General features: G+C 48.2%; 1 protein-coding gene across 1 annotated transcript in view; it reads left to right on the top strand.

Annotated features, from left to right (window-relative positions):
- LOC122733289 (vascular endothelial growth factor receptor kdr-like) overlaps positions 1-22989 on the top strand; it is a 194377-nt gene that overhangs the window by 134858 nt on the left and 36530 nt on the right. Inside the window, exons 13-19 of the mRNA XM_043973570.1 lie at positions 4230-4523; positions 6570-6716; positions 8700-8825; positions 12510-12616; positions 14578-14713; positions 15624-15728; positions 17594-17707. Of these exons, the coding sequence (XP_043829505.1) occupies positions 4230-4523; positions 6570-6716; positions 8700-8825; positions 12510-12616; positions 14578-14713; positions 15624-15728; positions 17594-17707 (1029 nt within the window). The remainder of the gene's footprint in view (positions 1-4229; positions 4524-6569; positions 6717-8699; positions 8826-12509; positions 12617-14577; positions 14714-15623; positions 15729-17593; positions 17708-22989) is intronic.

Here is a 22989-nt window from a genome sequence, read left to right as displayed (position 1 = left end):
TCAGACTTAACCTGGCTCTTCCATCTGAAGTGTGGCCCACAGGGACACTCAGTACAGGCCCAGGAGCAAGGGGGAGAAAGGAAAGAGTGCTGGTTTTCATCTCGTTCCTTTCCAGGCATTGGCTGAGAAGGTGGCCCCCTCATCCCCCCCCCCCATCCTCCATCCCCCATCCCCCACCCCTTGACACTTTAGGGAGCTCCAATTTCTACAACAGTTGCTTCAATCCCTTGGTGTGCTCTTGACATGTTTATGGGGCACATGGAGAAGGGCCTGTGTCATCTCAGACCATCTCCCTGCCCGGCCGTCCTGACAAGGGTCTGAGGCAGAAATCTGGAGGTGGCAGAAGTTTCCAATTAAGCCAATCTCCAAGCAAAGCCCAGGAAATGAAAACCAATTATTTCCTGGTAAATACAAATGGAGTCTGCTTTCCTCTGATGGCTGCTGTCTCATCAGGTGAGGCTGCATGGCCTGCTTGGGGATCACAGGAGAGGAGGCCCAGGAGATGAAGTCCCAGGGCAGCCCCTTTGGCCTGGGCCTGAGGTTGGCAGTGAGATAGGGGGCCGGTGGCTAGCCTCAGAGCCCAAGGAGGCCCTGCTGGTGGGCCCCTTTCTCATGGTTGTGACTGTGGGGTCCCAGCATGGGAAGGAGCTGGTGGGGTTGGAAGAGGTGGGCACATGCCTGTCTTGGTAGGGTGTATCCAGTGTGGATCAGATGAATAAATTCTGTAACCTCTCAAGTTCCCTTTCAGTCTATGGGCTGCAAGGAGCAGGAGGTTCCCTGGCTAATCCAGAGGAGGGCAGGCTAGCAGCCCTCCTCTCCTTTTCTTTTTTTTTAATTTTTTTTTGTGTGTGTGGGGAAATGAGGGTTAAGTGACTTGCCCAGGGTCACATAGCTAGTAAGTGTCAAGTGTCTGAGGTCAAATTTGAACTCAGGTCCTCCTGAATCCAGGGCCAGTGCTTTATCCACTGCGCCACCTAGCTGCCCCGGCCCTCTGCATTTCATGATGGAAATAAGTGAGCATTACACACAGCAAAAATAACCCTGGATTTGGAGTCAGAGGGCCCAGGTTCAAATCCTGCCTCTGGTGACTGCCCGGGTGACCCAGGGTGAGTCTCTTTTCCTCTCCAGGCCTCAGTCGGGTCTCTGTAAAATGAGGACGTTGGATTAAATGGCCTCCGAGGTCCCTTCTAGCTCCACGCCTCAGACCTTGTGATTCCATGCCCATATCTTGGCAGCACAAAGACCCTGGAAAGGAAAAGATGGGCATCAACATGGCATCTCTCCTGTCCCCAGAGCCCTGTGCTTGGGAAGAAAGAGGCCCCTGGAGACAGACTGTATTTCTGATTGACAAGAAAAGAGCTGAGTTTTGGAAGGGTCCCCTTTGTGCCAGCATCTCTGGAGAGCACATACATAGAGTATTGCACTGTTTCAGCCACCCCCTTCCCTCGTCACCTGTTATCAGAAGCTTCCTTTTTGGGAGCCTTGAGCTATCTCAACCAGCCTAGCATGCTGCCTAGTGATTTGTCAGTTACAGCTTAGCCGAGGTGAGAGGGAATCTTCCATACCCAGAGGCCCTCAGCCCTCTTTGCTCTTTGCCATGCACCTGGGTGCATAGACCTTCCCCAAAGGTGGTGATTGGCTTAGTGAATGTTCTGGGCAGGGCCCCAGCTTCTCTGGGGAAGATGGCATAAAGGAGGGGGCATGGCACAGAGAATTGCCCGGGGCCTCTGGTTTTTATCTCCCAATCCATAAGCTGTTCTCTGCTCTCTGTATGCCTCTGGCGGGGATTCACTAGGCGGCCTTTGAAGTTACTGGAGTATCATCACACATTGGAACCGAAGATGCCTTCCAGTTGGCCTTTGCTTAAAAAGTCCCTGTCTGCTCACCTCCTCCTCTAGTTCATCTCCCATACTCTTTGATGTCTAGGCTAGCGGAGGCAGATTTCCAGCCAAGCCGTCCCTGCATTTGGGAGAGCAAGGCTGGCCCCCTCACCAGGGTCATTGGCGGCACCTGTACCAGAGCCCAGTGGCCCTAGAGGCAATGCACCACACCCCAGCTGGTTCTGTGGCTCTGTGCCCAATATGAGGGTGGGGGATGTGAATCCTCAACTTCAAACCCAAGCAGTGGGAGCTGAGGAGATCAGATAGAGCCAGCATCGATTGTGGTGCTTATCAATGCCAATGATCAAGTACAGCAGCTGGGTTTGGCACTGCTGAATGTGATGGGTCAAGAAGCGGGCATGATCAAGATAAACATTGGCAGAGTGAGAAATCAAGCCAACCAGAGGATGAGGGGGAGGAGAAGGAAGAGGAGGGTGAGTTTGTAGGAAGCCCCAAGAAATGGGGCCGGGTGCCCATTTTCCACACCCATCATCTTCACTCTACTCATGTGAGCAGCTTAATTAAATCGAGTGTGAGGCCTGTAGTCAGGAAGCCCTGAGTTCAAATCCCACCTCCAACTCTTCCAGCTCTGTGAATCTGGGGCAAGCCATATCATCACTGCTTGCCCCAGTTTCCTCATCTGTTAAATGGGGATCATACCAGCACCTACCTCCCGTGGCTGTTGTGAGGATCAAATGAGATCACACCGGTAATGCACTTTGCAGACTGTATAAATCCTAGGCAGCCATTACTATGGACATGTCAATGAATAAGTGCCTTTGAACTATCTCTCTTTTGAGGGAGAGACCTTTCCTTCTCCAAAACCAATCAAACCAACCAATACAGTCAGCTTGCCCTTTGTCCCTCCCCAACTGATGCTTTCCCAGGCAGGTTGTAACCACTTTTGATTGAAACAAAATTGTGTGTGTACCTGCGGCCGTCCTCGAAACCCAGGCCGGGTGTGAGGGGTTGCCAGAGATCCACAAGAGAACATCTTTCCTACTTTGGGAGTTGGTATCCAAAACTTCAGGCTCATGGTACCCAAAGGGTTAGAGGCAGACAGAGAGGGGGGGACCTGCCAGCTGATATGCCAACTTTCTTGGTAAGCATTTATACCTCTGAACTTAGCACACAGTAGGGCTTCACTGGTGGTCTGTTGGTTGTCTAGACCTAAGAAAGTGATGGGAGAAATGTTAATAATGACGATTTGACTGACAAGTGTACTGGGTCTGCATTTCTTTTGGTTTGGTTTTCTTTTTCTGTAAACAATTCTCAGCACACCACTGGGGAGGCCCACCCCTTATCCCTATTCCATTTGTTGGCCAACAAATGCCACAAACTGTGGTCACCTGAAGAAAGCCACTGGAAGCCTAATTGAAGGTCTGGTCCCACTTGCCCTTCCGTACCAGGCTTCACCTCTAGAACCTGGAAAGGCAAAGAAGAGAGGCAGTATAAGGAGAGCAGTAAGAAGTCTAGTCTGGGATTTGGGAAACCTGGGCCCTATGCCCTGCTCTTCTACAAGTTCACCATGTCACCTTGGGGTTCAGTTTCCCAATCTATAAAATGGGGACTTTGGGTTAGATATCCAGCTCTTGGATTAGATGTTCCATCTTTGCCTAATGATATCCATTGTTTATGTTAGAAGGAGACATCTATATTAATAACAATATTATATTTATTTAGCACCTACTATGTGCCAGGTCCTGTGCTAAACACTTTACAAATATTATTTCACTTGATCTTTACAACAGCCCTGTGGATAGGGTGTCAGACCTAGAATCAGAAAGACTCCTCTTCCTGAGTTCAAATCCAGCTTCAGACACTTACTAGCTGTGTGATCCTGGGCAAGTCACTTTACCCTGTTTGCCTCAGTTTCCTCATTTGTCAAATGAGCTGGAGAAGGAAATGGCAAACCACTCCAGGATCTTTGCCAAGAAAACCCCAAATGGGGTCACGGAGAGTCAGACATGACTGAAAAAAACTGCCCTGAAGGCAGACCCAGGACAGATACCTACTAGCTGTGTGACCCTGGCCATGTCAATTTACCATTTCTCTGCCTCAGTTTCTCCAACTGTAAAATGGTGATAATAATAGCACCTGTGAGGATCAAATGAGAAGATAATTCTAAAGCACTGAGCCCAGTATCCGGCATGTACTAGGTGCTATATAAATGTTAGAGGCCAACTGAGGCCTGATAACCAGAAAAACTGTAACAGGCCACTCAAAGAGGTAGTGAGTTCACCATAATTGGAGGTCATCCAAATGAAGCTTGTTCATCAGTGGAGGGGACTGATTATAGTTCAGGAACAGGTTCTGGTCACTGACAGTCATGTTTCTCCTTCCTCCCAGATGTGCCAGGACATGTGGAAACCCAACCTCAGGTCTTGGCAATTGAGGGCCATGATGCCCAGCTCACCTGCAGAGCAGCCAGATATGTCTATGATGGCCTGGCTTGGTTCAATCCATTTGGGGAAAGGGTTCCTGCCTCATCCACCGAGAGGCGAGTGAACAAATACTCCATCTCCTTGACGCTGACCATTCGAAACGTGTCCCGCCAACAAGAAGGGAAGTACAAGTGCAAGGCCTGGAACCAGAGGAACACCACCGCCGTGCTGGAAAGGACCACGAAGCTCTTCACCAGAGGTAAGAGCCCAGGGCGAGCCCCGGCAGCCTGTTCAGGGACCCTGATCTGCCCCAAGGAGAGGATTCTGGGATTGGGAGTCAGGGGGCCTGGATTTGGCTTCTGGCCCAGCCAGCCATTTGCTATTTGATCTTGGTACCTCACAGTCTTTCTGGACTTCAGTTCCCTCATATGTAAAATGGGCCTGGGGGAGGGGGGGCACAACAGGGGGAAGACCATCTAAACTTTAAAGATTCCTCTGGATGTGGGATCTGGAAGATCTGTGTTTGAATCCTGCCTCAGACACTTACTAGTTTAGCAATGACTTAACCTCTTCAAGACTCAGTTCCTTAATCTGTAAAATGGAGATGATGAATACACGGATTTATTAAGCTTTTACTATATGCAAAGTGCTGGGGACATGAATAGAAAATTATGAATTCTTGATCTCAAGAAACTCTCATTCTAATTTAAGATTATATATATTAATATATATAGGGGCGGCTAGGTGGTGCAATGGATAGAGCACCGGCCCTGGATTCAGGAGTTCCTGAGTTCAAATCCGGCCTCAGACACTTGACACTTACTAGCTGTGTGACCTTGGGCACGTCACTTAAACCCCATTGCCCCGCAAAAAAACAAAACAAAACAAAAAGATTATATTAATATAGGGGCAGCTAGGTGGTGCAGTAGATAAAGCACCGGCCCTGGATTCAGGAGGACCTGAGTTCAAATGCGGCCTCAGACACTTGACACTTACTTGACCCTGGGCAAGTCACTTAACCCTCATTGCCCCGCCAAAAAAACAAACAAAAAACCAAAAAGATCATATTAATATAATGGTTAATATGATAATCTAATTTAATAATAATAACACCTACCTTGCTGGGTTATTGTAAAGATATTATATGTGTGTGTGTGTAGTGTTTTGTGAACCTTAAAGTGTTATATAAATGGAAGCTATTATTATTATTATTATCATCATCATTAATATAATTTTCTCAAGTTTAAACCCCAGCCATTAAACAATGCTTCCTGCTCCTTACTCTAGTATTAGTAGACACGTAGTCATCAGTTGCCATCCACAGTAGCTCAGAGTAGATTTCTCAGAAGAACCAAATGTTGGCAAATGATTTCAAGGATTGCCTCTATGAATTTAAAACAGATCAAGGACACCCCTTCCCTTGCCAGGTAACAAGCGGTCATTGGACTTGTAAGGCAAGTCACAGGAATTGGGTTTCAATTCCAACTGTTACTTCTTGGTTCTATAACCTCGGGCAGTCACCATTTCTTTTGGGGTCTCAGGTTCCTTATCTGTAAAGTTAGTGGATCAGACTAGATAGCCTCTGAATCCCTCCCACCTCTAGACCTATGATTCTGCATAGGACCTCGGGCAAATCCCTGCCCCACTCTGGGCCTCAGTTCCCTCCTCTATCAAATGAGGGGGTCGACCTAGATTGAAGCCTCTGAGGTCTCTTCTAGGTGTGGGTTATGGAGCCTCTACCTGAACAAGCCTGTGAAAGAGCAGAGGACAAAGAGAGGCTGGGTCTTGATGGGAGGATATTTCTAATGTCAGCAAGTAGGGGGTGGCACAATGCACAGAGTGCTGGGGCCGGGGGCAAGAAGGCCTAAAAACGTGGCCCCAGATACTCACTAGCTGTGTGACCCTGGGCAAGTCACTTAACCCTCATTGCCCTACCAAAAAAAAAAGAATAAAATGAGAGAATTATTATTATTCATAATTATAATTAATAATAGGTAACATTTATATAGCACCTAGTATGTGCCAGGTACCGGGCTCAGCGCTTTACAATTATCATCTCATTTGATCTTCACAACAACTCTGGGAGATAGGTGCTATTATTATCTCAGTTTTATTATTTATCTCAGTTGGGGCAACTGAGGCAGATGACTTGGCCAGGGTCACACAACTAGTAGGTTGGACTGAGCATTTGAACTCAGATCTTCCTGATTCCAGGCCCACTGAGCCACCTATTTGCCCCAATAATGATATAACAACAATAACAATAATAATAATAACCCATGCTCGTTTTTCCCTCTCTTTGCAGAAAAAGTTGCCCCGTATGTCATAGAGAACCTCACAGACCTGGATGTGAACAGCAGTGGCAAGATCGTGCTACAGTGTAAAGTGGGGGGGACTCCAACACCTGGCATCACCTGGCTGAAAAACGGAAATGCCATCCTACCAGCCTCAGGTGCAACCCCAGAGCCAAAGGCCACAGATTTTAGAGCAGAATCAAATCTCTAAGGTCCTCTCTGGTCCTAAATCCCATGATCCTTGTCTCATTGAATGGGAGGACGTTGTGTCCTGAACTTTCAGCAAGTCCCAACCCAGGTTACACAACCAGTCCTTTCCAGGAGAATCTGGTATTGCAGCCCAGCTCTATTATAATCAGTCAGTTGATAAGCATTTATTAAATACCTACTGTGTGTCCCACACTGTGCGAGGCCCTAGGGATATGGTGACAGACAGGAAATAGGCCTTACCCTCAAGGAGTTTTCATTGTAATTGGAGTAACCACTTATACATAACCAGGCACACACAAGATAAATACCAGCAATTATGTTGGCTCCTTTCCATAGGGGACATCCTCTGGTTGGGGGACCCTTGATTCAGTCAGTCACAGGATTTATTGAGTACCTACTGTGTGCGCGTCATTGCACACAAAACTGCCTGCCAACACAGGCAGCCTTTAAGGTGCTAGGCCTGGAATCAGGAAGACCTGAGTTCAAATCCTGCCTCAGACACTTCCTAGCTGTGTGATTCCGACCAAGTCGCTTCACCCTGTTTGTCTCAATCTCTTCATCTGTAAAATGGGAATAATAATAATAGAGCACATTTCCCAGGGTTGTTGTGAGGACCCAATGAGACAATGTATATAAAAATGCCTTACAAACCTTAAAACAATATATGAATGCTAATTATTATTATTACGTTCTAGTGGGAAGAAGTGTGTGGACACAGATAAGTCAGTACAAGATAGATTTGGAGTAAATACAGAGAACATTTAATGGGGTAAAGGACTAACAGCTGGAGAAAGGGATGAGGAAAGCATCCACGCCTCCCTCTGTAAGGGAATGTCAGGTGGTTGATTTTGCTCCATGGAAAAACAAGAGGATAGCAGATGCTTAGGCAGCAAGCATTTAGTAAGCACCTATTGCATGCAGGCCCTGGGGGACATAAAAGGACAGAAAGACCATATCTCTGTCTTCATGGAATATAAATCAGAAAGCCTAGCAGGAGGCTAAGGCACAAAGGTAACGAACAATCGTGCAATATTACATGATGAGTACAGTGGTGTTCTGTCATTTTTCAGTTCTCTCCAACTCATGGTGATCCCATTTTGAGGTTTTCCTAGCAGAGATACTAGAGTGGTTTTCCATTTCCTTCTCCAGCTTATTTTACAGATGAGGAAACTGAGGCAAACAGGGTCAAGTGACTTTCCCCGGGTGTCCCACAGTTAGGAAGTATCTGAGGCAGGATTTGAACTCAGGTTTTCCTGACTCCAGGCCTGGCGCTCTATCCACTGCAGCACCACCTAGCACCCTAGAGAGGTATAGGCTATGCCCTTCAGTAAGTGCTATAGCATCTCTGGGGAATTGGCCTAAATCACCTCTGAGATTCCTTTTAGCTCTAGGTATAGGCTTCTATGTGTTACTTTGGGCAAGTTCCTTCCCTGCCCTGGACCTCGGTTTCCTCCTCTGTAAAATGAGGGAATTGGACTAGCTGGCCTCTGTGACCCAGGAAGATCATAGGATTAAGCTAGTCTAGACCTAAATTTCCTTACCTGTCAAGTAGGCATAAGAATCCTTCCCCCACCTACTCTAAGGCCCATGCAGGTCATCTGATAGATGTGTCTGTTAGGGTACTTATCGTGATGAGTGCCAAGGGGGCAGTGAATGGATCAGCAGCCCGAATGAGGGGGCTGTCAGGCTCTTATAGCCACAAAGCTCCCTTTATGATCAAGCTGCTGAGATCAGGCCCAGATTAGCTAGATTAGGCAGCAGAGAGCTAGATCTGTAAGAGGACTGACCATCAGGGGTCGGGAATGGAGAAAAGAAAACTTCACTAAGGCCTCATTGGCCTGGGAACACTCTTCCCAGTTGGGTGGAGCCCCTTGAGAAGAGCTGACCTGCTGGAGCCATTCTATGACCAAAGGGGTCAATCCTCATTGCAGGCATCTCCTTGGAGAACAACACCCTGGTTATTGAACGAGCCAAGAAAGATGATGAAGGCACCTACAAGTGCAAAGCCACCAATGAGATAGGACAAGTCAGCACCTCAGCCCTCATTACTGTGGCAGGTAAGTTGGAACCTCTCGCCTACTAGCCCCACATGGACCCACTTGGAATTTGGAGCATCAAATGTTATGCATGCATGAATGCCTACCTCTGTCTCCCTCTGAAACCAGACTTCTGGTCCAATATGATATAATGAAAAGAACATCGAAATTTAACAATAAAATAAGGGAATTTGACTGGATGAATCACAGAATGAATGAATGAATGAATGCCCAAAACTAGGCACTTCCTATTTGCTAAGCACTGGAGAATTGAAGAATGAGACAGTCCCAAGTCTGAAGGACCTCTCATCCCAAGTGGTTGAGAACACTTCCAGGAGAGTTCATCCGTTGGGTGGATGAAAAGGCCCAGCAGTCCTGAGGGCTCATCAGTAGGGCAGGTGGCAATGCTCAGAGGGTGTAGTCACAGGGCAAATGGTAAGGACTAATCGTCTTCCATCTTACCAGAAGAATTATAGGAATTCCCTAAATATTATTTGCTCTCCACATTTTATTATAGTTAGTGATCCATCAAAACAGTGCTCCTGTGGGTTTGGTTGTCATCTCTGTAGACATGATTCCTTGATATATAGATCCATCCCTGTAAAAAAATTAATTATCAATAACTATAACTAACCTGGAAAAATTATATATAATTGGATTTATAAAAAATTATGATTATATGAAAAATGATAAATTTAGAAAAATTATAATTGGGCCGTAAGTCCCATCTGGGTCGCCAATCAAATGTTAGAATATTTTTAATGACTAGCCTAATTTGGGGGGCTAATCTGACTGGAGGACTAAACTGAGGACTTTTGACTGTTTGCTATCTGACTTCGTTAATTTAATATGGGCCGTTTATAAAGTTCCACCACACGGCTCCCAAACTGATAAACTAAAGATTAAGAAGCCTCTTAACCAAATAATCAAAGCAGAGTTTATTTATAAGATACTATTTCAAATTAGGAATACAGGGAAATAAAGTACAACCTGACTGCTTTCCTGTGGTCTCTTTCCACTGCGTTTCTTTCCCACCTGCTGCACCTCAAAGAACTTCTTGAATACAATAAGGGCCTTAGCCACCTCCGGCCTCAGGGCACGTTACACTTTCCCTGGTTTGTATTAAGGCCTGTAACTTTGTCAGACCCGTCTCTCCTTTTCTGAACCGAACTCTGCTCCGTCCTTGTCTGCGCTCCCCTCTAGTCTTTCTAGTCCATCCTCTAGTCAGCCCCTCTCCTTAATCTTGTCTCTCTATCTAGTCCATCCTCCCCTCTAGTCAGCCCCTCCTTGCTCCTCCTTTTGGTCCTCTTTCTATCTAACTTCCAGGTCTCTATATACCTTTTCTTCTCTCCACTCAAATCTCGGGGCTTCCTTCGCCCCCACAGACCAAGCTAATCCGCCAGCCAGAGCTGCAGCTGGTGGGGGGGGGGTGCTCTCAAGCCTCATGCCTCACAGGCTATCTTTCAGATAGCTCCGCTCAGGTCGGAGGGAGCTGGGGGCTTTCCCCCCCCCCCAGCTATCTGACCTGGTGTCTTGTATAGCCCACAGGGCTTTTTCACTCAGCTGAAGCTGAGGAGGAGGGGGAGAGACCTTTCTAATCTCAGCCTAAAGGTAGGTTCCCCAAATCAAAATAAATTTCCACAGCCCCAACCTCTCTTCAGACCTCCAGTCCCACCTCAGCACCTGCCTCTTGAACATCTCCAACTGAACGTCCCATAGGCATCTCCAACTCAATTTGCCCTGAACTGACTTTGCCCCTTATCCCTGTTGAAGCCCATCTCTCAGCAGGTAGCCTATATTATTTTCATATGACAAAATCATTTCTGTTTCTGCCTCCATTGAACTTTACCAAAATGTTCTCATTTTCCCAATTCTCATTTCCCAATCTCTGGTTCCTGTGTCTCCTCCCATGAGTATATTTTTGAATATACAATAATGCCCCCCATTTACCTATTCTGTGTCTTTTGAATAAGCTATGCCCATCCAGAGCCATATTCCAGTCACAGGTTCTACCCCCACCCACCCCCCAAGTTGCAGTAACATCTGTGGGGCAGCTAGGTGACGAAGTAGATAGAGCACTCGCCCTGAAGTTGGGAGGACCTGAGTTCAAATCTCACCTCAGACACTTACTAGCTGTGTGACCCTAGACAAGTCACTTAACCCTCATTGTGCCCCCCCAAAAAAGAAAAAAACAATTATTAAGTATTTACCCAGGTATATTTTCTTTTGCTTTTTTTGTGAGGCAATTGGGGTTAAGTGACTTGCCCAAGGTCACACAGCTAGTAAGTGTCAAGTGTCTGAGGCCAGATTTGAACTCAGGTCCTCCTGAATCCAGGGCTGGTGCTCTATCCACTGCCCTACCTAGCTGCCCTGACTTTAGCAGTATTCTTAGCAGCCTTTTTTTAGGGACACTTTTTCCCTTGCCTGTCATTCCATGTATCTTAAGCTGTGGTCCAGAAATCCAAACTGTTTCCTTCCGAAATCAATTTTCCTCTTCTTTTCCATCAATGGGCTGCAGCGAGGAAAACACAACCTGCGTTCACATAGTCTAATTTCTTGCCCAACATTTTGTAAGCTTTAGCAGCATTTTTTAGGTTCTTTCTGGAAGTATCATTTGTGCCCATACGAATCACCAGAAATGAGCAGAAGTCATCCATCTTGTTCTCTCTTGGGAGGCTCTCTGTTAAGTCTTGGATAGAGGTCCCTGGGAAGACAACAGACCTCTCTCTATATTGTTAGTAGCAGGTCACCAAATTGCTGCCTCAATTCCCACAAGCAGTGAATCACAAACCACTGCTACTCTCTGTAACCCTTATTGAATGATCAGTCATCTGATAAACATCAGGGGCCATCTCCAGTCATCCTGATCTCTATCTTGCCACTGGAGGAGAGGGTGAGGTTGGTGACCTTGCACAGCCCTCCCTCACTTAAATCCAATTGACCGTAAGTCATGACATCACCTTCTGATGTTATGGCCCTCTTCATGAACAAAGGACAAACAACAATGTAAACAAAAGTCTGCATAGCAGTTAGGTGGCCCAGTCTGGCCCTGCAGTCCAGAGGAGCTGAGTTCAAATCCTGCCTCAGACACTTGACACTTGCTGGCTATGTGACCTTGGGCAAGTCACTTAACCCCATTGCCCCAAACATCCGGGTCATCTTTGTGGTCCAGATGTATATCTTGCCACTGGACCCTGATGGCTTTGGAGAAGAGAGTAAGGCTGGTGACCTTGCACAGCTCTCCTTCACATGGTCCTCTTCAAGAATGAAGGACAGGGGCAGCTAGATGGCGCAGTGGATAGAGCACCGGCCCTGGAGTCAGGAGTACCTGAGTTCAAATCCGGCCTCAGACACTTAACACTTACTAGCTGTGTGACCCTGGGCAAGTCATTTACCCCCAATTGCCTCACTGAAAAAAAAAAAAAGAATGAAGGACAAACAATAACTCATCTGTGGCTCATGAGACTTCCTCCCTGAAGTCCCTGACATCTGTGTCAGAAAGACAAGCCACACTCAGTAAATATCAACACAGTCACACCTACTCACACACTCATTCCCACCCATATCCACATTGTCCCAGAGTTTGGCGCCTGGGATTGCTGGTTGTATCTAGCAACATGGTGGCTGTACATTTTTGTTCCATCTGCTCTAGCCCGAACTCATGTCTTCTATCCACCCCTTCTGTCCCTGCTGCCCTATTTATAGGTTCAGAGGAACGCTCCAGTGTTGAGGTCATCATCCTTGTCTGTACTGGCTTGGCAGCCACCCTCTTCTGGCTCCTGTTGACCCTGGTCATTCGAAAACTCAGAAAGGTATGAGGGAGGCCCTGGATGCACAAAGTCAAGGCAACTGGTATGGGGCAGGAGTACTGGCTTCCCAATCAGAATCAGTGTGTTGATCTGGGCCAGCTGTATGATCTTGGGCAAGTCACTACCAGGGCCTCAGTTTCCTCTTTTCTAAAGTGGGGGGTGGTGGAGTGGGGTGCAAAAGCTTGACTAGATGAACTTTGATGTTTCATCTAGCTCTAAATTCTATCATTCTGGGCCCTGGCAACAAAGGAGCTTCTTGGCTAGGCACCCTTCCTCTGTGGGTCCTTAGTTATTGGCAGGGAGGGGACAAAAAAGGGTAGGGCTGAAAATTGGATGCCATTCAACCCCTAAGCATGGCCATTGTGACAGTGCCCTCCTCATAGCCGTCATCAGACTTTCACGTTAGATGCTGTCAGAGACATCTGAAAGGTCATTGGCAGAAGCTGGGGTGGAGGAGTCTGCCCTACATAGAGGACGACTCTGCCTGGGAGAGAGACAGAGAGCTGGCTCAGGATCTAAGAAGACCTAGGTTCAAGTCCTGCTGCAGACACTTAGCTGTGTGACCCTGGGCAAGTCACTTTCTCCTTGTTTGCCTTCTGCCTCCCAGGGCTGTTATGAGGACCAGATGACATCATATTTCTAAAGCACCATGGACATGCCCACTCTTACGACATTAGCTGCGAACACATGGGTGTGATGGTGGCTCAGGTCTTTTGCCAAATAGTAAATTATGTTTCTCCTAACTCTTGTTCCCTCCCAAAAGCAATGACTGTTTTGAAGTCCATTTTACTGTGCCCAGAAGCCCATAAGAGAGGAGTTTTAGCCAACAGTAAAAAGGGTCAGAGCCCAGGCAGTCATCTCATTTACTGAGCATCATTTCAGGGAGGAAAGCACCCTGACTTTTCTACTCTTTAAGGGGTTGGCCTGCCTGGCCAAGAATGCCCTCTAGAGCATCGCCAACGATGCCAGTGGTACCCGACATCGCCAACAAGATGCCATCTGGCCTCTCCTTGAAGTTGGGAAACTCCCTCCCTTCTGGGGCAGCCCAGTGTACTCTAGGACACCTGTTAGAAAGGCATCCAAATCTACCCAGCCTTTCCACTTCTATTCTCTGGAGCCAACTAGGACAGAGACTAGCTGGGCTAAGAAGGAATCTTAGACCACAGAATGTCAGAGCTAGGAAGGACCCTAGAATACAGAATCCCCAAGCTGAGAGAGCTCTTAAGAAGACAGAATATCCAAGTGGAGAGGGACCTAGAACACAGTGTGTCCAAGTTGAGAGAGACCTAGAACACAGGATGTCCAAGCTGAGAGGGACCTAGAACACAGCATGTCAAACAGCAAAAGTTTTATTTAGCACATAGAATGTCAGAGGTAGGAGGTACCTTAGAACCCAAAATGTCCAGTCTGCGAGGGCTCTTAGAACACAGAATATCGGAGTTGGGTGAAACCTTTGAAAACCTTAAGAACATAGACTGTCAGAGCTAGAAGGAACATTTCCTAGCACCTTACCTCTCATTTTACAAATGAGGCGACTGAAAAAAAAAGAAAAAAACAGGGGGCAGCTAGGTGGCACTGCAGTGGATAAAACACCTGCCCTGGATTCAGGAGGACCTGAGTTCAAATGCAGCCTCAGACACTTGACACTAGCTTTGTGACCCTGGGCAAGTCACTTAACGCTCATTGCCCCACAAAACAAAACAGAACAGAACAGAACAAAACAAATGAGGCGACTGAGACCTAGAGAAAGGAATTGACTTTCCCAAGGTCACAAAGTAAATGTGACAGTAGAGCCATGGTGGGAACCCAGATTTCCAACATTCTTCCCACCATGCTAGGACACCATTTGGCTTTGGCCTGCCAAGTCAAGCCACTAGTGAAGGCAGACTAAGAAATCGGAGAATCACACAGGGCAGTAGGAACAGGAAAACCTACTGAGACCCATTTCCTTTCTCCCCTTGTAGCCTAACGCCCCTGACATCAAAACAGGCTATCTCTCCATCATCATGGACCCCGAAGAGGTGCCTCTCGACCAGCAATGTGACCAACTGCCCTACGACAGCAGCAAATGGGAATTTCCCAGGGACCGCTTACGGTTGGGTAAGCTACCCAGCCTCTTCTCTTCCCCTCCTATCCCCTTCCAGAGTTGCTAAGGAAGTCCAGAGAAAAGTCAGGCTTATAGGAGTGAGGGAGGAAGAATCCATCATTTTGTCATTCCAAGTATCTGGTGGCACACTTGAGCAGAAATTAGTCTCTGCCGTGTGTCCTTGGCCAAGACCAGCCATCCATCTTCCTTTGTGAGTATTAATTGCTGTCCTCATTTTATACCTAAGGAAACTGAGGCTCAAATCAGAAAAGCATCCTAGAAATGGGACCTCCTGAATATTGCCAAGCCCAGGTTTGGGGTGGGGGTAGGGGTGTGCCTCTCTCTCATCTCTTGAGAGTCTGTGAGCACCAGGGGCCTACCTTATTCCATATTCCATCAACTGTAGGATATGGAGAGGAAGTTCCCCAGGGTAAAGTCCTGCCTCTTCCATTGACTTGCTCTGTGACCTTACATATACCCCTTTCCCCATCTGGGCCTCGGTTTCTTTTGTAAAATGGGGGTGGTGGTGTGGTGAGGGATTTCAGTGAAAAGAAAGTGGCTTTAGAATGAAAAGACCTGAGTTCAAATCTTCCTTCTGTTACTTCCTACCCTTGTGAACTTGAGCAAATTCCCTGGATTCTCTTGGCCTCACTTTCTTCTTCTGTAAAATGGGAAGATTGGGCCAAATACCCTCTAAGGTCTCTGCTGTAGAGGGCTCTAAATTCTCTTTGAGATTCACTCCTGCCATTTAAAGCCTTAGGGGGAGGCTTTAAATGACTCTTTGTCTCTCATCTACTCGGATAGTATCTCAATCTGTTCGGTGTCTGGGCTGCAGGGACGGGGGCTGCTATTGTACCATGGGAATGTGGTTCCCTGCTTCTCTCCGGGCTTCTTGGTGCTCATTCTCCCCTCTTACCCCTGAAGGGAAGACTCTGGGTCACGGTGCCTTTGGGAAGGTGGTGGAGGCGTCCGCCTTTGGCATTGACAAATCTTCAACCTGCAAAACGGTGGCTGTGAAAATGCTGAAAGGTAATGTTTCCCTCGGCATCCTCCAGGGGGCATCCTTGCTGAGAAGGCTGGGCATGAGTAGGCCTGAGAGCTTTGGAGGGTGGTGAATCCAGGGCCCAAACTTGCCTGTGTGCTCCTGCTCCTAACAGGGACAGACTTCCCACCAATTCTAAGGCCCTGCTATGTGCAGGGTGCCATGTTAGTCCAAGATAGGGGATTGCTACAGGGCACCACAGTGCATAGAACACTAGGCCTGGAGTCAGGAGTTCAAATGCTGCCTCGGGCACTTCCTCCCTGTGGGAACCTGGGCAAGTCACTTCACCTCTGTTTTAGTTTCTCCAACTTCGAAACAGAGATAATAATAGCACCTACCTCCCAGTGTTGCTGTGAGGATCAAATAAGTTAATAATTGTAAAGCGTTTAGTACAGTACCTGGCACATAGTAGGTGCTCTGTAAATTTTTTTATTATTATCATTATTATGCTGTTGACTGTATGGATGTCAGCAGTCAGGGAGGACAGTCTTCCTTCAGAGCCACTTTAAGGCTTATGCCCCAACAAGAGAAGAGAATGTGGTTCAAGTAAGAGAGGCAAGCTGGGCTTGATCAAGAGATATTAGTGAATCCATCTTGGAGCTGGAAGTTTCCACCCCCTACCCGGTCAAGAAGCTCTTCTGCATGAACACTGACAAAAGAGTCATGCAGCCTCCACTTGAACGGCCCCTGTGCCTGAGAACTCCCTATAGACCACAACCCAGACAGGGCATCCATCTTGCTCTAAGCCCTGTTGGAAGGCTCAGCCACAAAGCAGCCTCCTTGCAGAGAGCCCAATGCCCACAAATGAAGTTGCAGCCAAAATGGTCTGGCTTGAACAACAGCTTAGGCAGAGACAGGGGGGAGACAAGCATTGAACTATTGAGACAAAGAGCCCAGCCTTCGAGGCAGTTGACAAGGGTTCTAAGTACTGGGACCTGGGACAAGGGCCTTCATTCCTCTGGGCCTCAGCTCCCTCTTTTCTGAAATGGGGGCTTGGGACTTAGATACTATCTAAGAATACCCCCCTCCCCAACTCTGACCTTCTCTGTTCTAAAGTTCCTCTCCCAGCCCTAGTTCTTGCTCTCTGGACTAGCTTCTTAGAACATAGAACATTAAAATATATCCAGAGTCCTCCATAAGGACCAGCTGAAATGGACGAGTGGGACATTGAGCTAAGACACGGTATCACTCCATCTGTTGGCTTTAACACAACCTGGGAAAAAGAGAGAAGGGAACAAGGAAGAAAGGGCTGACGGAGCCTAGAAATATCTATTTTAGGCCATTCAGGCCCTCCCCTCCCTACAGTTCCTTAGGCATACAGGATCAGGGGCCACTGAGAACACTTCAGCTTGGTGGGTGGGGGAAGCCCCTTCCCTGGTGGTCTTGCACCCACTGGGCAAGGATCTTCTCAGGATCGTCTCAGGATCTTCTGACATTGAGAACGGTGATTTAGATTGGTGGCCCCTTTGGGGGTAATTAGTTAATTTTCCCAAACACTCAAGGGTCATGTATTTCCTGACCTCTTCCAGGTCTCTCTCCTGACCTAAAAGGGTTAAACACAGAGGAAGCTACCACGGAGACATTCTAAAGAAGGAAAGAGGAAAAGGATTTGTGGCCCAGGATATCATTAGATTGCTGGCAGGCCAGTGGGCCCCAAGGCCCCATTTATCTGTTTATGGCATTGTTTGTAGAGTACAGCCACTAATCATCAGGGTGTTTGTGTTCCAGCTCTTCCTGCTGGCATCCTCAGTTGGGTCCGTAAACAGGATCTGAGATGCTCCCCCACCCCCAGCAGTCCTAACAAACAAACATCCCCTTTAGTAATGACGGCCGCCCTGGGGTCTTTTTGCAGAATGTGCAACCTCCAATGAGTGCAAGGCCCTGATGTCAGAGCTGAAGATCCTCATTCACATCGGCCACCACCTGAATGTGGTCAACCTGCTGGGGGCCTGCACCAAGCCTGGAGGTAAGAGTTCTGAGAGTGGACACATCTCCCTTCCTCTCAACCCTTAGGTAGGATGGATGACCACGCCCCAAGGTCCTCCAGTACAAGGAGTGTCAAGTTTGAAGTTAGAGGACCCCAGTTCAGATCACAGCTCTGCCACTTATTTATTACGTGAGTGATCCTGGGCAAGTCACTTCACCTCTGTCTGCCTCAGTTTCCTCATGTGTAAATGGAGGTAATTGATCTAGATGACCTATTAGCTTCGAAACCTAGGATCCCCAAGAGCCAGTGGCCCTTCCAACATGGTAGCCCATTGAAAGCAGGTTTCCTCTTCCTTTTCTTGATGCACACCTCCCTAAATGAGCCATATTGTACTCAGCAGAAAACATTAAAAGGATGAGGGGTTGGGGGTGGGTGGGGATGGTTATCTTCAAAATCTGCATTCGAGCTCTTGTTCTCCTGCCTCTCCTTAAGTCTACATTGAGAATGTAAACTCTGTATGATTAAGGACTATCTCATTCCACACCTTTGCATCCCCATGCCTGGCACATAGTAGGTGCTTAGTAAATGTTTGGTAATTGACATTTTGATAGAAAAGGCAGCATCTTGGAGTAAATTCTAGACTTGTAGAAAGCAAGCTGAGTCCACATCAGTGTGTTGTCATGGCTAGTGTAACAGACTTGAAGTCAGGAGAGACTCGGGTGCAATTTCCACTTTTGATACTGATAGCCTCAGTTTCCTCATCTGTAAAACAGGGCTAATATCTAGAGTTTCTGCCTGTCAAGGTTGCCTCGACGAGCCAGGGAAGTCATGTGAGCCAATTGGCACTAAAGAAATGCCCATGATGATAAGTTATGCCCTCTCCCACCAATAACACCGTGACCCTCGTCAAATCATCTTTCTTAACCTCAGTTTCTTAGACTTGAAAGTGTGGATACCAGTAATGGTGGCAGGGCGGGTGGGGGAGGATTAGAGGATGTGGGTTTGGATTCCAGCCCAGCCACGTGGTGCTTGTGTGGCCTTGGACCTGTCTCTTCATCTGTCTAGGCCTCAGTTTCCATCTCTAGAAAATGAGGAAATTGGGAATGATTGGCCTGAGGGAGAGAAGGTTATGGGGGGTGGGGGAGGAACAAGATAGCTTGCTGCATTGAGGTACTGAAATGTGTTTTGTAGAGGGGGCATTAGTCCTGTTCTGGTTGGCCCCAGGGCAGAGCCAGGAACAGAGCCAGAAACAATACAGAGGGTGCATCTCGGCTTGGATGACCCCTCCCTGGGTCCCAGTTTCCCCCTCTTTAAAATGAGGGGGTTGGACTGTCTGGTCTCTGAGGATCCTTCCAGCACAAGATTGCTGATTGTGAGATCCTCTGATCTCACTGGGAGGGCAGTGCAAGGGAGGGAGGAGGGATAAAGATCGCCAGGAACAGGGGCAGCTAAGAGGATGGAAAGTAAGTGGATGGAGGAGCATCTTAGCTGCTGTGGATGTGACCACTTTTGTCTCCTTCCCAGCCCTTTTGTTCAGTCATTATTCAGTCCCGGCTGACTCTTTGTGACCCCATTCGGGGTTTTCTTGGCAGAGATGCTGGAGCGGCTTGCCATTTCCTTCTCCAGCTCATTTGACATATGAGGAAAGTGAGGCAAACAGGGTGAAGTGACTTGCCCAGGGTCACAAAGCTTGTAAGTGTCTGAGGCCAGATTTGAACTCAGGGAGTTGAGTCTTTCTGATTCCTTGCCTAGCACTAGAGCACCACCTAGCTGCCCCATACTCCCAGGCTGGAGAAATCCCTGAAGGCTGTTTAGGAGCCTGTCATTCCATCCATCCATCCATCCATCCATCCATCCATCCATCCATCCATCCATCCATCCATCCATCCATCCGTCCATCCATCCGTCCATCCATCCGTCCATCCATCCGTCCAACACATACCTGTATAAAATAATGATCAGGGCCAACTCTGTGTGTGTGTGTGTGTGTGTGTGTGTGTGTGTGTGTGTCTGTCTGAAGTTGAGACAGACACTGCCTTCACAGAACTTATGTCTAATAATGGCAGCAAGATACCCTTAAAAGAGATAACTTTATACCTGTAGAATTCACTTTGACAGACGCATCAGTGGCTCCCGAAGTGCCCGCTCTTACTTCCCTCAGTCTCTGTGACAGTTTTCTCCTGGCTTCCTTTTCCTGGCTCCCAATCTTCCCCTTTCCCAGAATGGCAGCAGCCCAAGACTCTGTTCTGGGCCCTTTTCCCCTCTACTCATTCTCTGGGCAGTTCCGTGGCCTCTGTGGGTTCTTCTGTGGGCTCCTCCATGGGTTCTGTTAGCATCTTCACATAAATGACTGCCTCCAATCTCCATACCCAGCTCTGCCTCTTCGGCCGTAGTCCCATGTCACCAACTGCCTCAGCTCCACATTTCCCCCAAGCCATCCTTCCCCCAAATGTCCCCACTTCTGTGGAAGGTACAACCACTATTATAGTCATCCATGCTGGAAACCTTGGACTCATCCTTGCCTCTTCTTCCCTCACCTCTGATGTCCAGCCAGCTGCCACATCTTGTTGATTCTGCCTCACAAATATCCCTCATATCAATTTCCTTCTCTCCACTCAAAACCCCCATCTTTGTTCAGGCCTCCAGCTTTTCTCACCTAAACTATTGCAACAGCCTCCCAATGAGTCCTACCCCATTCCTCACCACACACACTTTATTGAATTTCATATTTCTCCCCTACATTCTACCTTCCATGCATCCGTCAAATTGATATTCCAAAAACACACATCTTACTGTGCCATCCTCTCCCTGAAGTGAAGAGTCTTCATTGGCTCCCTATTGCCCCTTAGATAAAATACAGGATTCCATGTAGCACCTACCTACTTTTTCAGTCTTAGTTCATATTACCCGTGCCTACAATGTGTCAAACACTGTGCTAAATGTTGGGGATACAAAAAGAGGCAAAAGACAGTTCCAGCTTTCAAGGCATTCACAATCTAACAGAAGAGAGGCAACATGCAGACAACTATGTACAAACAAACTATACACAGGATAAATGGGAAATAATCAACATAGAATCAGATAAGTTTCCTGGAGAAAGGAAGCTGGGAAGCAGAGGTGAGGAGTGAGAGCATTCCAGGTGGGGGGCAGGGGGTGCGGAGTCAGTGCAAATGCCTGGAATCAGGAGATGATGGAGGGTCTTGTTCAAGGATGAGCAAGGAGGTCAGGATCACTAGATGGAAGAGCAGGGGCAGGGGAATAAGATGCCTGGAAACTGTCGTGTCAAGGATTGCTCCACCCAGTGATTAGCTGTGGGCCAGGCCAATGTGGAGGGGAGCTGCTCTTCCCAGGGCTTTTTGGGCCATCTCCTCAGGTGTGTGAGGGACACGTGGCAGGTGAGCTCAACTATTGAAATTTTCTCCAGTGTAAAGAAAATGAATTCTCAGTTCTAGGGATCCCATGAACCGCATCTCCCTGGGCACCCTGTCTGAGTAGCTGCCTCAATAGCGGGTCCCATGTATGTCCCTCGTGGGGCCTGTTGTGGGGGCTGAGGACATCCTGGGCATGAGAGGCCCAAGTGTGTCATTGCAACTAGAACAGATGGAATAGCAACCCTCCAGATATACCCCAATCTAGGCAACGAGTAACATATCCAGGCAACAACACACCTACAGTGGGGCCAACACACCTACAGTGGGGCCTCTCCCTAACCACTGAGCATCCCTGGGTTCTGCTCATCCCATCTGTAGTGACTTGCCCTGGGACCCCTCTGGCCATTATGGTAACCACATTGGCCCTTTCTGATGTGCCTGGCAGTGGCCCGAGGGTGGCACTTCCCCGTGGGAACCCTGCACTGCAAGGCTTGAGAAGGAGACCCTAGGATGGGGGCCACCCCCACCCCTGCCACAGAGAGAGAAAGTGAGAGAGGGAGAGAGAGGGAGAGAGACAGAGACAGAGAAGGGAGGGAGAGACAGAGAGAGAAAGGGGAGAGAGAGAGAGAGAGACAGAGACAGAGACAGAGACAGAGAGACAGAGACAGAGAATGGAGACAGAGACAGAGAAGGCAGGGAGGGAGACAGAGAGAGAGAAAGGAGGGAGGGATGGAGGGAGACAGATACAGAAGGAAGGGAGGGAAGGAAAGGAGAGAGGGGGGAGGGAGGGAGAGAGAGAGAGAAAAAAAAAAAAAAACTTCCCTGATCATTTGCAAAGTCAGACTTTGGAATTGTTCACCTGAGGAATACCCCCACAGGATGTGAAGACTCTATAGCATCTTATCTATTTCCGGGGGGGGGGTGTCATTCCTCGCCGGCCCCCCCCCCCCGACCCTGTCCTCTGCTGCTGGGGCCACCACCTGGGCCTCTTCTCTATGTGTGGTGGGCCTTCTGGCCACAAGCCCCTGCTCCCTAGCTGGGCTGGACTTCAGGCAATAGACACCAGCTGTCACCCACTTGAAGCCTTTTGAGATCAGTAGGACCTGGCAGAGCATGTGCCCTGCCAGTCTAGCCTGAACAAAGCCAGAGTCACCTCCCTGCCATGATGGGGCATCATGGTTGAAGGCTACCCATGTAGAACTGCCCACAGCAAAGGATCCTGGGTCTGCTACCAACCGTGTGGCCTTGAGCAATCCAAATGACCCCTCAGGGTTCTGGGTGCCCTAGCTGTAAGATGGGAGTACAGGCAGACCCCTCCACTTCTTTGGAATCCGGGATAAGCCATTAAGATCATAGATTGGGGAGTGGACCAACCTCATTATTTTCCAGAGAAGAAAATGAGGTCCAGGGAAGGGGAAAGGAATTGTCTGAGGGTTCTATGGTATTAAGCCACGGAGCTGAGTTTCCAAGCCAGGCCCCTGGGGCTGCAGGGAAGTAGCCTGGGAGTACTCTTCTCAGGCTCTGGGCACGGTTTTGTGTTTTGAAATAGGGAAATTGGCACATCTTAGCAGCCTTGAAACCTGCTCCCCGGGGTACCTGCTGCCATCAAGTAGCATTTGCCAGTATAGCAGCAAGATCTAGCTCTTCTTTACAGAATGATTTCAGCCAAAAAAGAAAAGATGTACTGCCTGGTGGGGATGCAGACGGTAGAGTGGCATGTACCTGGGCCTCACCTTTGCCAGAGCCAAGTCCCTGGGGGATGAAGCGAGGAGCCCAGGAGGGAAATCTTCCTGCTCCTTGTTCCCCATCCAGCCAACCATTGTTCCAAGAGCTAACCCCTTGGATGGTCAAGGTCTCCACATCCCAGTCGTCCAGCAACCCCTTGAGATCATTGACTGAGGAGATTGGGGGTCCACCAGGTGCAGGGCCAAGAGGCTCTGGAAGGGCCAA

This window comes from Dromiciops gliroides, chromosome X (assembly GCF_019393635.1).
Source record: "Dromiciops gliroides isolate mDroGli1 chromosome X, mDroGli1.pri, whole genome shotgun sequence".
Taxonomy (NCBI): Eukaryota; Metazoa; Chordata; class Mammalia; order Microbiotheria; family Microbiotheriidae; genus Dromiciops; species Dromiciops gliroides.
Note: the sequence above shows the minus strand (reverse complement) of the source record. Positions and strands in the feature narration are given on the sequence as shown.